At 36.4% G+C, this 21469-nt stretch overlaps 2 protein-coding genes across 2 annotated transcripts; both read left to right on the top strand.

Moving 5' to 3' along the window:
- Window positions 1-3636: 3636 nt before the first annotated feature.
- Window positions 3637-16020, top strand: LOC124644881 (uncharacterized protein CG1161-like). Its single transcript, XM_047184526.1, has 6 exons — window positions 3637-3819; window positions 5424-5548; window positions 6813-6927; window positions 7968-8093; window positions 8408-8594; window positions 15137-16020. Exons 1-5 carry the CDS (start codon window positions 3763-3765, stop codon window positions 8552-8554), a joined length of 570 nt encoding a protein of 189 aa, XP_047040482.1. The 5' UTR covers window positions 3637-3762; the 3' UTR covers window positions 8555-8594; window positions 15137-16020.
- On the top strand, window positions 12584-16020 carry LOC124644880 (peptidyl-prolyl cis-trans isomerase 5-like). The gene has a single exon (XM_047184525.1). The coding sequence runs from the start codon at window positions 13690-13692 to the stop codon at window positions 14302-14304; it is 615 nt and encodes a 204-aa protein (XP_047040481.1). The 5' UTR covers window positions 12584-13689; the 3' UTR covers window positions 14305-16020.
- Window positions 16021-21469: the final 5449 nt, after the last annotated feature.

Below are 21469 nucleotides of genomic sequence, written 5' to 3'. Positions count from 1 at the left end.
CTAAAACTACCAATTTTGCGTTGAATACTAAAATTAAAAACAGCCTTACACACCATCCTGTAGTCTCCCAGTTATTGTTATTGTGATTAAGGGCGCAAGTACTTACAGGCTTCGTGACAGTTACCCTCAAATGTGCATTAATATTAGAATCGTCCCGCGAAGGTGGTAACTTTGTAACGCTGTACAGCCGCCTCGGGAGCCGTTCGGTAAGTTTCTTGGCCGACACAGGTGACTGTTCAGTGTATTTCACGTGTGCGTTGCTGCAGTAACGGGTTTCATCCTGCAAACTATCATACTATATATAAAACCTCATTTCATTGATATCTATCATTATTATCAGTATAACTCACCTGTATACATGTTTGATATAAATAATCGGGTAAAAATACAGATAACTATATAACTCAACTTGTGCTTCCATACACCTATAGTGCCCATGGTAGGTACCTACAGTTGGATGAGTGATTATCTATTTTCTTGGCCATAATTACCTACGTTTTTATTTATTTGTAGTATTCAGCAACTAGTGCTTAGTGCTTAATGAAATGCTAATGATTTTGCAACACTTTATATTTCCTTTCCGATATAAAAATGTTGAATGGCATAGTTTTTTACCATTCAACAAACAAATCATTTGATATGGTACACAATCCCCCTTGTGGTGATATAATTAATAAAACACTAGGTAAATAGGTCCCTCATACCCGGTGTTTTAGAGCTTAGGGCAAAAGTATTTAAATGGATAACTGAAAATAATTTCAATTTTTACAATAGAAAGTAAAATCAACCACACAAAATTACAATCAAATTGACCGATGTCAATTACGAACAAGAAACCGATTTGTAACAGAAGATACATTACAGTGAATTATAAAATTAAATTAGTGATGCGACCCCAACAAGTACCATCTAATCGGCATCCTATGGACTCTATAAAATCACATTAGGGTCCGATGTGCACGCCTCGGGCAGCCTCGGGCTACTGAGGGTTGCCAGACCAATAAATTGCTGGATGAGACTTTTTATTGAAAACTTTTTGGGACTTGTGGTTACGGCACTGCTTTTAGATAGGTAGGTGACTACAATTTTACATTTCAAGTTTATTTAAAAATTAAATCAAACACAAATTAATCTTTCATTAAACATTTTATAATTTTCTCCTGATTAAATGATAAATTCGCGTCCGTCCTGATATTGGATGCATTTAGGAGCAATAAAAACTCGTCGCTTCCAGCGATTTCACATCCGTCAAATACGTGCGTTCTTCACTTCGCGTTTTTTGCAGATTAAAAATGTAATTAATTTTTTATAACTCGCTCTATTGGCTTGTGTAAATGCTGTTATTTTTGGGTCGCGAACACTCGAGAGACTATGTTGAGGATTATACGAGCACCACGTCCCGTGCTATGATTAGTTTACTTAAGATTTTGCCAAGCAAATATTTTTAAACTAAGCAATTATTTTCGTTCTGCACATAAGAGGAAGCCGAAAATCGATCTCAGTGGCGTGCACTTGGAGAGGCCTATGTCCGGCAGTGGACTGCGATAGGCTGATGATGAAGCAACTTTTTTTATCAATGTATAATATCAAAGCGTCGTGGTTGTGTGCGTGCCTATCATACTTCACGAATAGTCATACAAACCATTTTGATCCTTTCGAGTAAAATTGGTACAACAAAAAAATGTATTATTTAGTAAATAATTAATAGCGAGAAAATAGTGTAAATCTATGAATGAGTAAAATATGACTTGAAAATAAGTTGTTAATACACTTTTGAAAAAAAATCGAGCATATGAGAATCTTGGTTTTGAGGACTTTGTGTAGGTAGGTATATTATATACAATTTTCAACAGTACTAAATAGTCGACTGATGATTAATGGCAATGTTAAGAGGTTCTGTATTTTAACTGATTTTTTTAAAAAAGGAGGAGGTTCTCAATTAGATTGTTTTGTGATTGTTCTCAAGTTATATATAAAATGTTCACTGTGCATGCGAACAACTTATTAAGTTGTAGGTATAGATAGTTGTAAGGTTCAAATTGCTATTGCATTTTTATCCAATAAAAAAAACAATATTTTAGTGACAAAAACAACTGATTAAACCATAATTACGACCATTTCCAACACACTCATTTGAATTTATTGTACCTATCACATTTTTATTATATTATAACCGGTTAGTTAGGTACAGTGAGAGACATCTTCTAGCGTAACAAGAAAATTAATTGAAACTTACAAAGCATCCAAGTTTTGCACACAAAATAAAATAATATGCTTTGATGAACTGCAGGAGGAACGTATTGTAATACGTATTGAACTTTTTGGTAGGTACTTTTCCTAGAAAAACGTGATAGTTTTTTTTTTAAATAACTCGCTTTTTTGCATAGATATAATATTACTAAACAAGATTGCGCACGCTCAAAATATATATTTACGAAAATGAACTCTATTCTAACGCAATAAGGTACTAAATTGGTTGCATAATACACAGAGGCAAATCCGAGCCGAGAGGGATAGTTCGAACGGAGGCTGTTTGTCTCTTTCTAACACCTTGCCAGCATAAAAAAATGTTGTGATCAAAAGTTTTGTCTTCCCAAAAACAATTGAATCACTTATATTTTTATCTTATTTTAACAATTGTAAGTCAACAAATTAATAACAATCGCATTAATTTATTCGTATTTATTATTAAAACATAAACAACATAAATTTTTATTTTGCTTTTTTTTATTTTCTAGCGGTAACCCTGAACATTCTTGGCGCGTAATCAGCATTTAAAATTTTGTTTATATTTTTTTGTATTAAATCAATTTAAACTATTAAAATGGTGAAAAAGTGTTGCGTTTCTACTTGCAAAAGTGAATCCTATGGTGGTTGCTATATATAGTTCCACAGGTTAGCTAATAATAACATTTTCGTAAACCAAACAACTAGGGTGCCCATGAATTCTTGTAACGAGTCAAAATATGGGTGATGGATTTTAAAACTGTTGTACTATTGTTATAGCTTCCCAAAAAATGAAGAAAGGCGACATAAATGGCTCAGCAGTCTATATATGAAGTAGAAATACAAAAAAAACAGTCTTCACTTCGAATCTTCCTGCTTTTATACTGCTAATTTCCGCTAATTATTAAAAGCCTTTATTAGTATCTTAAGGTCACAAACTGCGTAAGTTAAAACTTCAATACTAATCTGTGTTTAATAATCTTAGCAAATTCGGATTTGTCTCACATAGCTTAATCTCATAGTCACCCTATTAGAAAGGGACAGACAGCCTCCGTACTAACTGTTTCACTCGGCTCGTTTTTTGGGTTTATATGCGCAGTCCTGTTTACTAATATTATGTCTATGCTTTTTTGTAACTTATTTGTCGAACTCCGCGACATCTATGTGTTATGTCTTAAAACATTAGTACACTCAAACACTAGGCTTTTCTTCTCGTATATATGAAGTGATGAGTTATATTGCGAAAATTTAATTTAAATGTTCTATGATTTTTTATGAGCCATTAATTATTATAAAAACTAAAAAACCTTGCATTTCAGGAGATCTTTCTGGAACATTTCAGTGCTTCCAGTTTAAAAAACTATAGGCAATCAATCAATACCAATTTTCACAGCTGGTAACTTCATACGCCAATTTATTACAAAATGGCTTCTTGCTGCTAGTCCTGTTGTGGTGTTGAATTAATTGAATAATTCTCGTAAAAGCCATTGCTGTTGTGATTTTCATTGCTTATCGTGTTATTAACTACCATCCACGATGACTCTTCGATTCATCGTGCTGATTTGCGCCGCGACTTGCGCGCTTGCTGTCTCTGTAAGTACCACTACCATCTATTTATTTATTTTTGCAATATGTACTTGGTTTATAATACCCTATCTCTTATATATTATGGCTTTCTTTTATCTTTCAAACATCATTGTAGGAAATCGTCTTTCGAAAACTTTTAATAATTTGTTGAATAGCCCGAGTTTTTCCTAAACTGCATCTGCGGCGCATCGGCGCATCTTTGTCATTTGCAGTTTCCGATCAATGATTTTTTTGACACTGAGCAAACTATCTCTGTCGTTCGTCAATAGTTTTATGTATTTAGCTCACTACTATTTTAACTGGTGAACAAATTTTAATATTTCATTCTAGTATATTTGGGTCTGTTTTGTCTATCAGTATTTATCTATCTAGTAGAAAAATCAATAATATCTGCATTGGGGGGAGGGTGGGTTCCTGGAATATTCGAGGCTCGAGTTTTAGCTGGATAAGGGAGGGGCCAGTCATTCTTTCCTATCTTAGGATGGTACAGAATTGGTAATGGGTTATCATGAATACAGATTCAAACTTGTGTAGAGAGCATATTAATAGGTTTCAAGGTAAACTCAGTGAGAGAGAAGATAACATATAACAAGTTGTCATCTTCCTAGCCTTTTCCCTACAGTATTGAGGTCAGCTTCCAGGCCACTTTGTAACAAACTGGACTCTCGAATCAACAAATAAAAACAAAAAACACATCCATTCCTGCCTGCATTCCATTAATGCAGACTAATAGCTGTATGCATCTTACTAGCCTTTTCTCAACTATATTGGAGTCAGCTTCCAGTTTTATCAGTTGCGGCTGAGTACTAGCATTTTACGTGGAGCGACTACACATCTGGCCTCCTCAACGTAATTACCTAAGCAATTCAATACCCTTTACTAAGACTGCTGGGAAGACTTCCTGGTTTCTAGCCAGCTAAGCCAGGACCCACCAATTTATTGTGCCTTCTGAAACATGGGCTGACTGTTCCAAACGTTTCTTAACCTTCTGATTGATTGAACTGCATTACTTTTAGCTGTGAGCTCTTCAAAAACAGGAGCAGCAATTTCTCAAACTTAAAAAATCTGAACATATTAGATGTCTATCATTGATTTGTCTTTTTGGATGATTATCCACCATCCATTTTGTAGTATCCTATGAAGTACCTGTTTTCTATGAAGTACTGAATTCAATCTGAAGTAGGTATTACATTATTAAATTATTATCAAACAATCATGCATAATCATTAGTTAGGAGAAGTCAGAATCCTGTGTCTTACAACCAGTTATTTGAAGAGTCAGTCCCAAGTTGCCTTGGTAACTGGATTGAGCAGTTGAGACTGGCAGTCATTAGCACTCCATTTCAAACTCTGGCAATCTTCTGCATCCCGTAGATAGAAGCTGACTCCAACATAGTTGTGAGTAACAGATACTGATCTCTTCCAACATAACCGTGTATCGGATGGCTCAATAAACTGTAGACCCTTGCCGTCGTTTGAACATCTTGCAGCATTGTTATGAGTTTTCAGAAGCCAATAAGTCTGTCAAGCAATGTTGCCTAGGGGTATTGGGTTTACTCTTACTACACACTCGTGTTGGCTAAATAAATAAAATTTCAATATTCACTACAGGATCATTCATATGAAGACAACCGCTGCAAATGTGTTTGTCCGAGCCCCGCAGCTGTGCTCAACGACACAGCGGCAGCCGACCGCAGTCCCTTCATGAAGTCTGCTAATGTTCCACCTAATAAATGGTAAGTTTATATCATGATGCAGGTATACTATGTACGAGCTGTTCCTGGAGTTTCACCTGCTTACCAGGGAACTTCTTCCTGTACCTGGAAAAAGTATAGCTAATGGTACTCGGGGATAGCCTACCTTCTTAGCACTGAAATAATTCTTTAAATTGGGTCAGTAGTTTCACAGACAACAGTTTGACTTTGACTCGGAGATATACATAGATTTCTTCTAGACAGTGTGATAGTAGGAATCTTGAAGCATGTACCTACTTTCTAGAAGTATTGACACTAAAGTTTCGCAATTGGGACAAATCTGACTGGTATGTTTGACTAATGTGTACCTTTGGATATTACATTTTTTGGGAGAATTTTTTTTATGTATTCGTGCTACTAGTCCTCATGCAGTTCTCTATAGTATGTATGTTAAGTCAGGATACTTTTGAACTCACGATAAATAATCTTGTATGCCCTCGATTCTGTGCCATTGCTACTGTACTTCCATTCAAATCTGCCTACTGCAATTGTGTTCACATTGCTTGCTGCATTGTTAGTATGCTGTATGCGAAAAGAAAATATCATTTTGTCAGTTATTGCTTTGCTCTTTCTTACTTTTGCCTGAAAAGCCGTTGAATTTGACAATTAACGTTAGGTTTGCTCTCAGGCTCTTAATTATATGTGTGCTATAGATTTAAATCGGTTCAGTAGTCGTGAAAACGCGACAAATAGAGGTACTTTTGCATTTAAAATAGGTACTAGTAAAGCTAAAAGCCTTTCATTACTTTATATTAATTAAACCAAAACACTGAACGGAGTAATAATGAAAGCCGCAACGTAATCCGGTCTAATGCAATTTACTGATTGAATCTGATTGAATGCAGCGGTGAGCCGGATGAGAGCGTCTGTAATACTATGTGTATGTGTGTTCTATACGTTCAGCGACTGTAATAATGCTTTGCTACGCAATCCACAGTGATTGATATATTTGTACCAGATACAGAGTTGCGAATCCACGTAGTTATAAGAGAATGACAGATGCTTTTGATTTAATTAAGATTGCTGGGGCGTGTTTCAAAGAGCTTCCTTATGGAAGCGGTTTTACTGGCGTTCCGTGGGAACTACTCCTAGGATAACAGTAGATTCCTCGATAAATGAGCGAACATTGAAATTGTTTTGTTTTTGCTAAACTACACCTTCAGTACATTTGAAGATTTATTCTTCAAAATCATTGCTACATGCTCTGTAGCCAAATTGACCATGTTTTATGTTTGTTCTCGGTCAGCAACTGCGAGTCAGTGATTCTACCGCGGGTCGCCGATCAGATCAAGGGCAGGGAGCAAGAGTTTTGTCCCCGATGCGAGTGCAAGTACGAAAATAGAAACACTACTATCATAAAGGTACGTCAAATTTATAACCTTGCCTTATGTCCTGTGTGAACGATCTGGATGCGAAAGCGAAGCGGCGCCATGCAAAAACCACAAAGTCAACAGTCGATAACACCAGATTTGAAGTTTCCTACGTGACGAACCTACGACGCATCGCAGCGTGCATTTGAATTCGCTTCGCATTCGCGTTGATTCGCCCACGCAGGACCGCACCTTAGTCTCACCAGAACAATCATGTGCATTCTCTTTTGACAGCATAACAATAATTCAATGGTTGATCCCCACTTCATCAGGGTCAGCACCTCTCCAATACTAATGATATGTTTTATATGGGGTACCGTGAGAGTACTCCAGCGACGCCGCCGCGCGGGCAGGCACTCGCGGGCTCACAACGTCTGAGCGCTGGAGTCGAGTCTCAAGGTAGTAAGTGTCGTGCCGCGTAGAACAGTGTTTGATGTCTGTCGGAGCTGGATCACGCGTCGCCAACAAGTGGGGATCAACGCTAAATCCTTGAGTTCGACCCTCAGGCAGTAGTCAAATTGTACGCACCAAATAAGATAACAGGTTAAATTCCTATTATGTCTTGCTAAATCATCATACATTGCATCATCGTAACCATCAAGAAATAGATAAAATCCAGGATGGTATGTATGGACTACTTATTTACATCAGGTTGAAACCAGTCACTCTCTACAATCAGCTGATGAACTCAATGAGCCAAACAAACCTACAAATAAAATATATAAATGTTAGGCGCAATGATCCACCTGGTGTAAATAGTTGCAGGTATCTAAGCGTAACCCTGGTCGGTTCTTATCAGTCTTCATAACAAAGGTGAGACCTAGAATATATGGGTCAGCAGGTCAGCATATTTCTACGGTCTATTCTCGCCAATCACAGTAAAGGTGACTCCACAGTCTTTCCATGCATGCCGTAATCCTGCGCCGTCTTGCCCCTGCTTCTAAGACCTTCAACAAAATCTATATGTATTCAATATTTTGTTAGGATAGTTTTATGAATGTTGATTAAATATGCCGTGACCCCAATTCCAGGTGGTGGTTATCATCGTGATTTGGGTCATAATGTTGCTGGTCGTGTACATGGGCTTCCTTATTTGTCTGGATCCTCTTATCAACAAGCGAGCGAAGGCTTCTTATCAGGAGCACACCAATGAAGATGTAAGATTATTCTATTTTTTTTAACGCGCGAAGAGATTGGCAGATCTGGCTACGTTGACACTACACCATATGTAAGGCGTCTCTTTACACAAATACATTTCACATTCTGTTCAAGAATTATGTGGTCTGCAAACCAGATTAAACCACAGCTTGAAAATCAAGCATGCTGTCTGACTTTTTTTTAAATTCTTGTCTTCTATTATTATTAATTTTGCTGTAAGACACACACACATTTTTATTTGCCTATCTCTTTTTGAATGTCTAAACAACAACCATATTTTTTTCAAATAAGTAACTGAAGCAATGTATTACAGGACGAGAGTACCCTGGGTGGTCCGTCACAGCAGATGGGCGCTCGTGGCAACGTGTTGAACAGGGTGACGCATCAACAAGACAAATGGAAGCGTCAAGTACGTGAACAGCGCCGTAACATCTACGATAGACACACGATGCTCAACTAGGATCCACTTCATACCTCATCTGTGGCGTAGCTAGACTAAGGTAAGCAAGTCTAAAGGGCCCCAGATTCTGTACATATATTAAAAACGAATTTGTAATTATTCCAATCTTAGTTCTAAGATACCTACCAAACTGCGTGGACTCAAGGAGCGTAATTGTAAAAAGTATTTTCTGTATAATATTGAACAGCGAATGCTGTTAAGCTGCAAAAGCAGCTTCTAAATATACATATTTGTAGATTGTAATAACTATGTATTTATTAAAGAAGTTGAGAGATTACTCCTTCATAATTAAACTAGTCTATTGATAATGATATTGTGAAATGGGACTGCGATTTACTAATTTGTAAGTTAATATTTATCTCGTAGACAATTTAGGTATTACAATTTGCTTATTCAACATTACATACTATACAAAGGTAATTGTTCTGCAAATTCATATCCACTGCATATAAATGATAGATTTCTGTAAATGTTTGAAACATAAATACATAGAAATGTAACTGGGGCCCTGTAACTCTCGCCGTTCGATGAAGGTAATAAAAATAAAGATTTGTGTTAAAGGGAAGCTTCGAGGACAAGCTAAGGACTATTAATTAATTCCGCAAACTATATATAATTAAATATTACTATCACGAAACATTTATAGAGTTAAATATTTAAATATGTTATCTGTAAGTCTTTCGAAAAATTTACATTGTAGCTTTTACATCTGAATAAGCCTTTATGACTGAAAAATTGCGATTAATTTCTTTTTTTATGTATTATTTAACGTTTAAACCAAATTAAATTGATTACGTCAGGAAAATTGAAATTCCATTCAGTAGTGCTCTATTTTGATTCGACACAGTTAATTTTCATGTAGAAATAAATTATAAAATCTGGTCTGAAATTAATCGATTCATTATAAATCTCTCATTTCGAAATATCCGGATCAGCTTAAGGTTTTATTAACCAACAACATAATGTAAGATATAGAATAAGTTAACGCATAATCAAAGCCAGTTTTGGTTAGATTATGTGACTCTAAAATAAAAACAAATGAAAGACAAGATGTTCTGATTAGTGAAAGTTATATTGTACTAATTAATTATATTAAAAGTATTATAATATTGATGATAAGGCCACTAGCCTCGACGCGACAGGCTGCCCCGACCTGATATGGTACAAAATGAAGGCAAGGAATGTTACTACAGTCCGACTTAAATTCAACGTAATAAATGTATTGATGTGATTAGCACTCTGGCAACATTGCCGTTATATTCTCTATGTATTGTAGTATTGCCATGTTTCACGTATTTAAACAATTCGGTGTTTTTAATAATATTAATTAGCGATTCCGTAACTCAATTTGAATTGTAGAAAGGATCTTTACACCATTTTTTGTATATGGTAAGCACGAAACAGTATAGAAGTGCATTGTGTCGTAGTTAAGAGTAAAAGGAGGTAGCTATGGTTTCTTAACCAAGGCAGTTATATTACATCATAGGTAAGGAAACAATAGATTTTCAGGTTTCATCAATATGAGGTGTTTTTAGTGCGTTTTCCCTCGCATAAGGCAATGAAAGTAGATTAGTACAGCTTCGTGCGTGGCTGATGTAAAATCATGCCAGTCGGTCCTCGAAGCGATATATACGTAGCTTATATATTAGATAGATATACATAGAATAGCATAGACAACGTGCTCAACATGAAGCCATGTGCCAGACAATTTATTTTAATTAAAATTAGCCTACATGATTTGGAATCGGCTCGACAAACCTACTATTGAATTTTACTGTTTTCTGTTATTTTTTAGTTTGTAAGTAGCCAACATGGAAAGTTGTTTTTGTTACTTACATATTATGGTATTGGCATCTGATATTAAAGATTTTGTTATTTATTTATTGAATATATTTTTCCACTTCCATGAGGTCCAAATCGGTTACTTTTCCAAAAATGCTAGTAGTCTTTTTTCTCTTCGGCTTTACTTGGGGATTTGTTTAACAATGATGCGTGGCTTCTATTTGAGTACTAAATATAAAGCTATATATTCAATTCAATTAATATTACACCTAGATATATTAGGGTATTTAAAATGACCTCTAAAGGTCTCTAAGTACAGTAGAAATGGTGAAAATCCATGGATTTGTGTCCAAAATAATGCGATGGTCTGATATTGTCGAGTAGTATAACAAGGTAGCTGTATATATTAGTAAAAAAATAAATATCACGTTTGCAAGACGGAGTAAATTTTAATGTAAGTAAGACGTGATAGGTTTAATTAAAGTTATTCATAAATCTATACAGTTCTATAGGCCTACGTCCGGCAGTGGACTGTGATTGGCTAATATAATAGTGGTAATAGTGTATATATTTATCAATATTATAGTTTAGTGTAACACTGGATGATTATGTTCGGTTTCGGTTTCGGTGTAAATTCCTTTTCAGAAAATAATAGGCATGATGACAGTAATCAAAAATCATTAAAATAATATATTTATTAAATTAAACTTGAAGCTTGGAATATAAAACGCGCATTGTTTTCTTTATTAATAATGTGATTAATATATATTTTTATAAAATAAAATTAACGAAATAAGGCAATCCGCCATGATATCTTGAACACCAATCAGAACTCGTGACGTCATCTCTCAAAACAACTCGCGCGAAAGCGCGCGAACGTCACATTTCGTTATTGTGAACTTCCACTGCGATCTTTGTTTTTAATTAATTAATTGTTTATAACACGAGTTATGGAGCCCGGATTTATTAAGCCAAACAGCGCTAATTTGCCTAGAATTGATATCATAATGCTGGGAAAGTCTTTGGCATCAAATAAAGATTTTTGTTCAGCTGAATTTAGAAATGTTAAAACTTCCATGTAAGTATACTAGTTTAATTAAAAAACAATGAGAGATGAAACCTAACCTCGAAATAGTTATTTACATTATAAACTATGCTAGAATCTAGAGAACTATGTAATAACTTACATCAAAACAAACTTCACAAAAATAAAGTTGTACCCTGGGCAATATTACTTTTGAATCTCGCCTTGCAAGTTATCAGGAAATAGTTATCAGCAAATAACTTATCAGGAGTTGTTTTGGATGTGTTCTTACACTGGGGGACCCCACAACACCTATGCCCTTTCGAATTCATATTTAATAACACAAAAAACTTAATTATTGCACGAGCGTTGTTTACTTGCGTCTTGTAATTTCAGTCGTGACGTCACAAGTGACGACATGACACTGACAAGCGTTTTCGCGCCGGATTCAAAGTGGACAGAGAAAAATGCAATTATTTGATAAAAAAACTTCGCATTTTCTTAAAATTAACATTTTTTCATATAAAATAGACGTATACCTACATCATACAAAGGAATTTAAAAAGGACCATGGGCAAAAATGTATGAAGCCTGGGCTCACCCACCAACAGAGATGAGACCACTTTGAATATACTTGTAAAGCACTAAATATAAAGATTTAAACTCATTTTTGCGAAGAATCCATGGGGTTATTTTGCTATAAATATTTTTCTCCAACCATAAATAAACTAATATTCTGCAAAAAGTAGTGCTGTTATGGCAGTGTAGGTTTTGTTATTGAACACCTTTAACTAGTTTTAATTCCAGGTTTAATGTATACATAAAAAATAAAACAGCTGCTAACAGTTAAAATTATTTTTGTTAACATTTCAATCAATATCAATAATAATGTCGTCTAAATATCCTGCCGGTGGATTAAATTGTGAGTGCCTGCCTCACCCTAGATACCATATTATTGAAATGATATGAGCACAACTTCCTACTGAGCGTCTACCTGTTAGACACGAGCAGTAATACTGAGCGATGGCATCTCGACCCATTTCGTTTCTGTTAACCAGAATGTATACCTACGTAATATGTAAACCTATTTAGGTGCATATCTTTTTTTTGCCATGGAATTGAAGGTAGTGCCCATAGTAACAATTTTAGTACAAACAAAAACCTTCACAACGGCGTATGCTATAACTCTGTTGGACAATGAGCCCAATTTGACTCATGGTCCTTTGTCATCATGCCTATTGCGGGTTCAAAATTTTTATTCCTCAATGGATTTCGGTTCTAAATCATCTAAAACTCACTGTAGCTATTTTTTTACTTTTTCGTAGATTCCTTTTACATAATTAGCTGTATATTTAGAATTCACGCCATTGGAACATTAAGATTAATTGATATTTTTACCACTAATTTGTATATTTTGCACCATAAGTTGTTATTTTTAGTAAAAGGATATTATTAAATTGTTGCATAGTTTTTGTTTAAGTGTTTCGTTCAATATATTAATTGTTGAGTTATTGTATATACTTACAATTTGACCTCTTATATGCATCTGGTACTATTTGGACATTATAATAAACCTATTACAAAATACAGAATAACACCTTCAACTGTTATTTAAACTCAAAAGAAAGTTTCTTATAATGTCCAAAAAGTATTATAGTTTATGAATCACAGATTTCTTATATACTTGTATTGTATCAGAGCTATATGAATGTTTGCCATCTATTCGACAGGATAGGTGAGGTCTGTATTGAACATAAATTATCTAATCCTGTCGTATGTGCCAACAGTTGCATTGGCCATCACACGAGATTTGACCTTCAAAAGTTCAGCAGACGTATCTATTTAAGATCTATACATCGCACCTTTAAAACCAAAGGGTCACTTCTGCATGTTTTCAAACTTTACAGTAAGAGCATTTTTAGTTTTTTTTTTTGACATATTTCTTTTATAACTTTGTACTGTTTCAGAGTGTTAAGGCCATTCTTATATTCTTATATTCTTAAATCGACAGTTTATTCACAGACAATCTTGAATATTAAAAAATAAATACAACAAGGGGTTTTTGAGAAACAAGCTGTAAACTGACTTTTGTCAATTTGACAAGTGTAAACGGAAACGAGTGAGCGAGCGCTAGATCGTCATCATCTTTCGTTTTTGTCATATTTTTTGTAACTTGCCGACAACCCACGATTTGCCAGTTTGCCGGCGAAGACGCAAGCAGGATAGACTTCGCTCCGTCCAAATATTTTAATCAGAAATAAGTGTGATTCCACCCTACCTAGGGTAAAACGTAAAGATATTTAGGAAAAGGATAAAACTTATTTTAATCATGAGCGCTTTTGCAGCAGCTCTTGGTCTTCTCCTGATCATCTCTGCACAATCAGAGGAGGCTCCAAAGGGACCTAAAGTAACTCACAAGGTCAGTTTCGTAATGAAATTGCGCGACGAAGACATTGGCACCATTGTCATCGGATTATTTGGAAAGTCTGTACCCAAGACCGCTGAGAACTTCTTCCAGTTGGCACAGAAGCCAGAGGGTGAAGGTTACAAAGGCAGCAAGACCCACAGAGTCATCGATAACTTCATGATCCAAGGAGGTGACTTTACTAAAGGCGACGGAACTGTCGGACGCAGCAGCTATGGCGAAAGATTCGAAGACGAGAACTTCAAGCTCCGCCATTATGGTGCTTGTTGGTTGTCTATGGCTAACGCTGGTAAAGACACCAATGGCTCCCAGTTCTTCATCACCACCACCAAGACTCCCTGGCTTGATGGCAGACACGTAATCTTTGGAAAAATCTTGGAAGGCATGGATGTTGTTCGTAAAATTGAGAAGAGTGTGACAGCAGCCAACGACCGCCCCGTTAAAGACGTGGTTATTGTAGACACCAAGACAGAAGTAGGGGCAGAACCTTTCAGTGTCACAAAGGAGAGCGCTGTATAAATAAAATATTATGCATACAATAATATTTACTTTGTAAGACATTAATCGCCACAAAGTATTTACTAAAGTTAAAAAAAAAACATGGTATTAATTTGTGCCACATTTTCGTTGTCATGGTCAATGGTGGACATTGAGATTTTATTAATTTAGTTCACAATAGTTATACAATATTACAATAAGGAAAACATGCCAACTCTATTTTTCTTAAATAAAACTGAGGGAAGGGTACTAAAGTGACTTTGTGTTGCAAATATAAATACCAATCATTACACAAATAATGGTTACTTGTAAACAGAAGAGACGTTTTGGTTACAATTAAAAGAAAAGTTTTATGTAATAAAAGTCGATTATCGCCGTTTTTTCTGCATATTTAAGTCGTTTTCACAAAAAATTGCAGAAGTGACCCTTTGATTCCAAAGGTGCGACATGTATAAATAGGACTCTCTTAAATTCAAATTCTGTTTCTTTAAGAAAACTGATAAACTCCTTTTAACTACCCCCGCGTCGACTGCCGGTATAACCTGCGCCATGAAGTTAAGCAGGTTGGTGGCAGTGCTGCGCCCCGGCCGAAAGCCATGCTGTGCGTCCGATAGTTGTGCTCGGATCTGCCCCTGTATAGAACTTTGAGTGGTGGACTCAAAAACTTTAGCTTATGTCGACAGCACTGACAATATATATTATTATGAATAGAAAAGTATGGAATGAGAAAACTGCTCCGCCGCCCCCAAATAAAATCATGATAAGGGCAGGACGATAATAGTTACTAAAATAATACACAAGAACATACAATTTGAGATTAATATTTATTTTTGTTTGCTTCGTAACCTTTCAGGAAAATGTCAACTGACACTCGCACGACTCGTGTCGACCAATGCGAGTGACGTCACTTACGACAGGCGTTAAAACCGCCACCTTAGTATAAATCAGTTTATAAGCGTATAGTTTTTTAGCGTTTAGCTTTAAGTTCTCAGTAGCGGATCACCACGAACAGCCTTAGATGTAGAGTTTGTATTCAAGCCTTTGCTCATTTCTATATTGGAATTGCATGCACCAATTTAACCGAGTTCTCTTTTTCTATTCAATACAATATAATGGAATTTGCACTTGACGCCGCTTCCGTGTTTAAGCAATAGGTGGCGTTACTAGTCTAGATTGTGACGTTATGTCCGCCTTGGTTTGAGTTACCAAGCGCCCAGTGTTGCGTCAGAGTACTCGAAATTGGCATTTTAGACCACTAGCGCCATTTAAGTAAAGTAACTAAAAGCGAGACATGACGTCACACTAGACTAGTAATCTATTGCATTTATATGTACTTAAATATGGAAGCGCCGTCACACTTAAAAATGGATATTATTTAGATATATGATTGATAGATACTTGATAATGTACATATATTCAAGAGTTATTATATTGTCATATAATTTTATGCAGTGGATATTGTAGGGCAAACGTATTAATGAATAATCTAATTTGTCATTTACCAGGCATTTTATATGAAATGCGATCTGCACTCTGTATTTGATGTACATTGTAAGCATCGCGGTCCCTGAACCGTTTTCTTTTTCGAAGATAATTTTTAACTAATACTTCTGCAAATATTGTGAAATATACATAACGTTATTGTAAATGCCCGAACTACGGTAGTAGGTCATAACGATACCCATTTGGTTGTATTTATCAACTCATGTTTATTCAAAATAAATGTGATTTCAAGAATTTTGTCATTTTAATTTACTTACCCAGCCCTTAAAAGATCGGATTACAGGTTATTGTGGAAATAAAATAACATTTCAGTACATTGAGATTTATTCTCAAAATATCTATACTAATATTATAAGAGGAAAACTTTGTTTGTTTGGTTGGTTGTAATGGATAAACTCAAAAAATACTACCGATTTTAAATATTCTTTGACCATTAAAAAGCTATATTATCTGCGAGTAACATAGGCTATATTTTATCCCGGTGCGGGCAGTAGTTCCCACGGGACGCGGGTGAAACCGCGGGAAAACTGCTAGTATATAATAATATTGATGATTGACACATACATCATCCTCCGAGCCTTTTCCCAATCGTGTTGGGGTCGGCTTCCAGTCTAAACGGATTCAGCTGAGTACCAGTGCTTTACAAGAAGCGACTGCCTATCTGACCTCCTCAACCCAGTAACCCGGGCAATCGGGCCCCTTGGTTAGACTGGTGTCAGACTTTCTGGTTTCTGACTACCCGTAACGACTGCCAACGATGTTCACTGACAGCCGGGACCTACAGTTTAACGTGCCATCCGAAACACAGTCAATGGTGTCTAAGATATACTTAGAAAGTACATACAAACTTAGAAAAGTTGCATTGGTGTTTGCCTGACCTGGGATCGAACCCGTGCCCTCATACTTGAGGTTGGTCCTTTACCCACTAAGCCACCACGACTTGATTGACACATACATACTACTATTCTAATACATACATGGGAGGCGAGCGTGGGGCCGAAGCCAACACGCTGAAGCCCTTTTGAGACAACTTTGATGAAATGGTGACACAAACCCGACGATTATATTATCCCTGTATACACTATAGATATGAACCCAAGGATAATCCCCGGTTTATTATTACTATTCAAGAATAATTAAAGTTATACTTTGTAAAATAAGTATAAGAAAATAATATAAAACTAATATATCTTAAAGTAAAATCACATTGAATATAATTTTTATCACAAACCTTTTAAAGCTCTTTCCTAAAAAGTGGAGAAGCTAAAAACTAACTGCCAGCGCACATTTGGCTTAGAGCAGGGACATCAAATACTTTTGGCCTTACTACAAAAACTTAAACATCTGTTTTACACTTGTCTAAAAAATTGTGGCTGCAAAACATCGAGCTTAGAATTATCTGCTAAATAAACCTTAGGTCAACGTCATAATTTGACATTTTTTTAGACAACTTAAATTGACGTTTAAAAGTTTTTGTGGTATTTAAGACGGTTAATATCTAAAGTGTTATCGTAACACTTTTGATACTTGCGCTGGCATATTAGAAATGGGTATGCTCTGCACAACACCATATGTGCCTCGGCCCTAATACTCATCAGTCTGATTTGGTGGGTAATTAAACCTACTATCAGAGTTTTACTCCCGAAATTGCCACACAAAAGTGCAGCTAAGCTAATTTTTTTACATACATAGATAACTTTTTTTTACATAATTCAAATCGACTTAAAATCTAGTTATTTTGGCCTTTTGACCTGATGTACTCACGGAAGAGAAAGGACGCAAACTGACTTACTTGATAAACAATAATTAGTTTAAGGCTGCGTTCAAATTAAACTGACTGTCAGCCGCCAAAAATCAGTATCTATACATAGCGTATTGACGTATCATTGGTTAGATGTGAACGAACAAGTGAATATGTACCTATGAAAAAACAAACTGCATAACGTTCGCTCATATTCGGCGGCTGACGGTCAGTTTGGTTTGAACACAGCATGAGGGCGGAAATTGAGAGCAGGACGTGTAGCGCAGCGGTTGAACGTGCTGCGTGTCGTCGAGCGGGCTTCCAGGTTCGAACTTCAACTACGAACAAGAAAAATACCGTCAGACAGTCGGTAGTCACACAGTAGATTTTCTTTTTCAGAATAAGAAAAGTATATAATTACTTAGTTCTGAATGTCGACGGTCGTCAGAACGCCTGCACGCTGGACGCGCCGCTGCACGTACCGCCGCTGCAAAAACATCTATGTACTTATATGGAAATCCATATATTGAGTAGCTATTGCGAATTCACAGCCTAAGATGAATTTAAATGTATAAAAAATATATATTTAAACACAATGAGAGGTTTTCTTTTTGAAAAAAAATAAAATAAAAAATAAGTTATAGATGGTGTTGTACATTTGCCTAGTTAGCAAAAAGCATTGCACCGAGACCCAAGAAATGCAGATTTCTGGTCAATTTGTTTTCTAGTCAACAGCTAAGAATGAAAAAGAAAATGCCTCATTCAATGTGTTGAAAAACATATATAATATTTTTTTACATTAGACATAAGTATTGCTGGGGAGATTTTTTGCGACACTTCTTCCCAGCAAAAACCCGCAGGCAATGGTAAAGGATGGGCGTTTTGGGGGCTGTCCAATAATGTCCAAAACTGTCATCGCAATTAATGACAGCAATATAGGCATTCATTTCTGTTTTGTAGACTTACCGATTGCCGCCTGAAAAAAGGCTTGTAATTAACTCGCTCAAGATCTCTTAAGATCATGAGCGAGTTACCGCCTCGGCGCCTTGGAGCCTCTGGAGCCTCCGCTGGCGGAGTCTGGTCCGGGGAACTTAACTGCACTCGGTCTGGGGGAGTAGCTGGACGGGTCAAGTCAGGAGTTCCTGTTGGCGATAAAGGTGTCAGACATCGCAAGGGTCGCAGGGGTTTCTCCAACAGCGTTGTATCTGTGCCTGGTCCTACCTGGCACTGGTCTAGCCCAGTGTTCATCCGCAACGCGGGTTGGTCCGTTGGTTGGTGCGTTGTCAACGTTATGATCCCCGTATTCATCCGGGGTGGATGGTCTGTTCATCGTTTGGGGTGCAGTTAAGGCCCCCCGGTTCCATCGTCCCTGAAATGATAACATTTATCAATGTAGTTTAGTTATTAGCCTAGATTAAAATACCTGGGTTATGCTAAGTTCAAATCTATATTAGGGGCAATTTACATAACTATTTTACGATTTGATCAATTAATTTTGACCATTTCATGAAGAAGCCGAGCTTTCAGTTGCACATATCGAGAAACGATTTCTTATCATTATGATTCTTTTCTTATTCTTATGATTTGCCCAAGCCACATCATGATGTGGCCAATAGACAGTGAAACATGAAATGGTCGAGTTTTTATATGAAGTGGTCAAGTCTTCGATAAGGCCACTACATATACACGACTTACCTCCGTTAATAAATCCCAATGTGCACAACGAATACAAATAATGTTTTGTTACAGAGTTACTTACTTTAAGATCTATATTCATATCTCCCAAAACAACACAGTCCTGATAAAAACGTTTATTTAAAAAAAAATTGTGGAATGCCACATAGGTACGCTTTAATTGTAATTGAGTCGGGATTCAGTCGGATGTGAATCGTATGTAGGTACCTACTTACCAAAAGTCGTGGCAGATTTTGAATGAATATGGATCCCAATATGACGATGAATGCCAGCAAAGAGTCCTGAAACCAAAAAACATTGTACATATTAGACAAAATCAAAAATCAAAAGTCATTTATTCAAAGTAGGCTGAAAATCAGCACTTTTTGAACGTCAAATCTACAAAAGACAGCCCCCAAAACGCCCGCCCTTCACCACTTCCTATGCGTTTTTACTGGGAAGAAGAAGTGGTGGAATAAACTCCCCAGCAACACAATTCTGTCTGTATGGTTTGAAGAACCGTATACAAAAAAAATAAATACAAATAAAAGACAATATTGTAGCCAAAATTAAAGATATTCGCATTTTCAATTCGCGCTACTCGATTAAGGCTAGTTTTTACTTATCTTTTGCGCCTACCTCCTATGATTTGTGGAACTATTAATATTCTTTTCTTTATAATCATGGGCCGGTAGGTAGATGACTACTAATCAACCCTAGAAAATCCAAGGCCTTGATCATCGGTGGCAGAAATATGCGGAGTAGGCTAGATTTTAATGTGTTAAGCCCGCTCTGCCTTAATGGAGTTCAAATTGATTTTAGTGTTACGGCTAAAGACCTTGGTGTGATCATCGACTCCAACTTATCCTTGATAGTCCAAGTTGCTGAAGTCAGTCGGAAGATATATTATATTATACATTCCACTCGCTCAGGTGCCTCCAGAACTTCTTACCCTTGGAGACCAAAATCTCTTTAGCCCAAACCTTAATCCAGCCTATTATTGACTACGCTGATGCCTGTTATTTGGATGCCACCGAGGAGCTCTTAAACAAGCTTGAGCGTCTGCAAAATATCTGTATGTTCTGTATACGTATATTATTCTGTATAGGTTGTTAAGGTTTGTATTAAATTGTTGTCTTCAAATTATTCTGTATAGGTGAAGGGCGGGCGTTTTGGGGGCTGTCTTTTGTTTTGACGTTCGAAAAGTGCTACTTTGAATAAATGACTTTTGATTTTGATTTTGCACTCCGACGCGCTTCCAGCGGTGTGCGCTGGGCCTAGCTGCGCCCTCACACGCCTTCAATGACCCATTATTTTCAAAATAAAATAGAAATCAATTAAGAACAATGTTGACACACTCATTTTGATTTGACAAGAAACCCAAACGATAGGAGTAGGTAACTGATAGCGCCACTTACGATCCAGAATAAATATTCGTTGTTTGTTGACAATAAAGAAGTCGTCTGATTTTCCTTCCTTGCACCTCCGCTATCATTCGTTCCTCCGTGTTCTATCACATCTTTAAAGCCCATTTCCACCTACAATTTAACAGAATAAGAAAAACTGATGTTCAGCATAAATTAAGGCAACATTCAAAGGAATCTTTTTAACAGACTTCAGGTTCTCAGTTTGTACGTTTGTGTGCGCTTATCTCACGTTTGGCAGAACCGATTTTGATGTGGTTTTCAGTATGAGGTATATTATTAAAGTCGGTTCTATTTTTTTTTTGTAATTTATTATTTGTGACTGATCTATACTAATATTATAAAGAGGAAAACTTTGTTTGTTTGTTTGGTTGTAATGGATAAACTCAAAAACTACTGGACCGATTTTAAATAGTCTTTCACCATTAGATAGCTATATTATCTGCGAGTAACATAGGTTATATTTTATCCCGGTGCGGGCAGTAGCTCCCACGGGACGCGGGTGAAACCGCGGGAAAACGGCTAGTGGTTCATATAGATATTGACAACAAAGTCAAGGTTGGGGAAGAAAAGGGGTTTTACGAAGATTGCCGTTTTGTAATTGTAAACAGTTTTCGCTTATCGATTGAGTAATCAGCTGTCCGTGACAATATTCTATATACACTCGCGAGCAAAAAAATAGAATCACTCCCTTGCGCTAAACAAATACAACGATTGCCATTTGCCAATAATACAATATTTACAGTTAAATGTTTAGGTCTCGTTTGAAAGCCTGTACTTCAAAAAATGGCGCTGGTAGTGGAATGGGAGGGGATACCGCAAGAAACAGTTAAAAACTCATCAG

Source organism: Helicoverpa zea, chromosome 31 (genome assembly GCF_022581195.2).
Source record: "Helicoverpa zea isolate HzStark_Cry1AcR chromosome 31, ilHelZeax1.1, whole genome shotgun sequence".
Taxonomy (NCBI): domain Eukaryota; kingdom Metazoa; phylum Arthropoda; class Insecta; order Lepidoptera; family Noctuidae; genus Helicoverpa; species Helicoverpa zea.
Note: the sequence above shows the minus strand (reverse complement) of the source record. Positions and strands in the feature narration are given on the sequence as shown.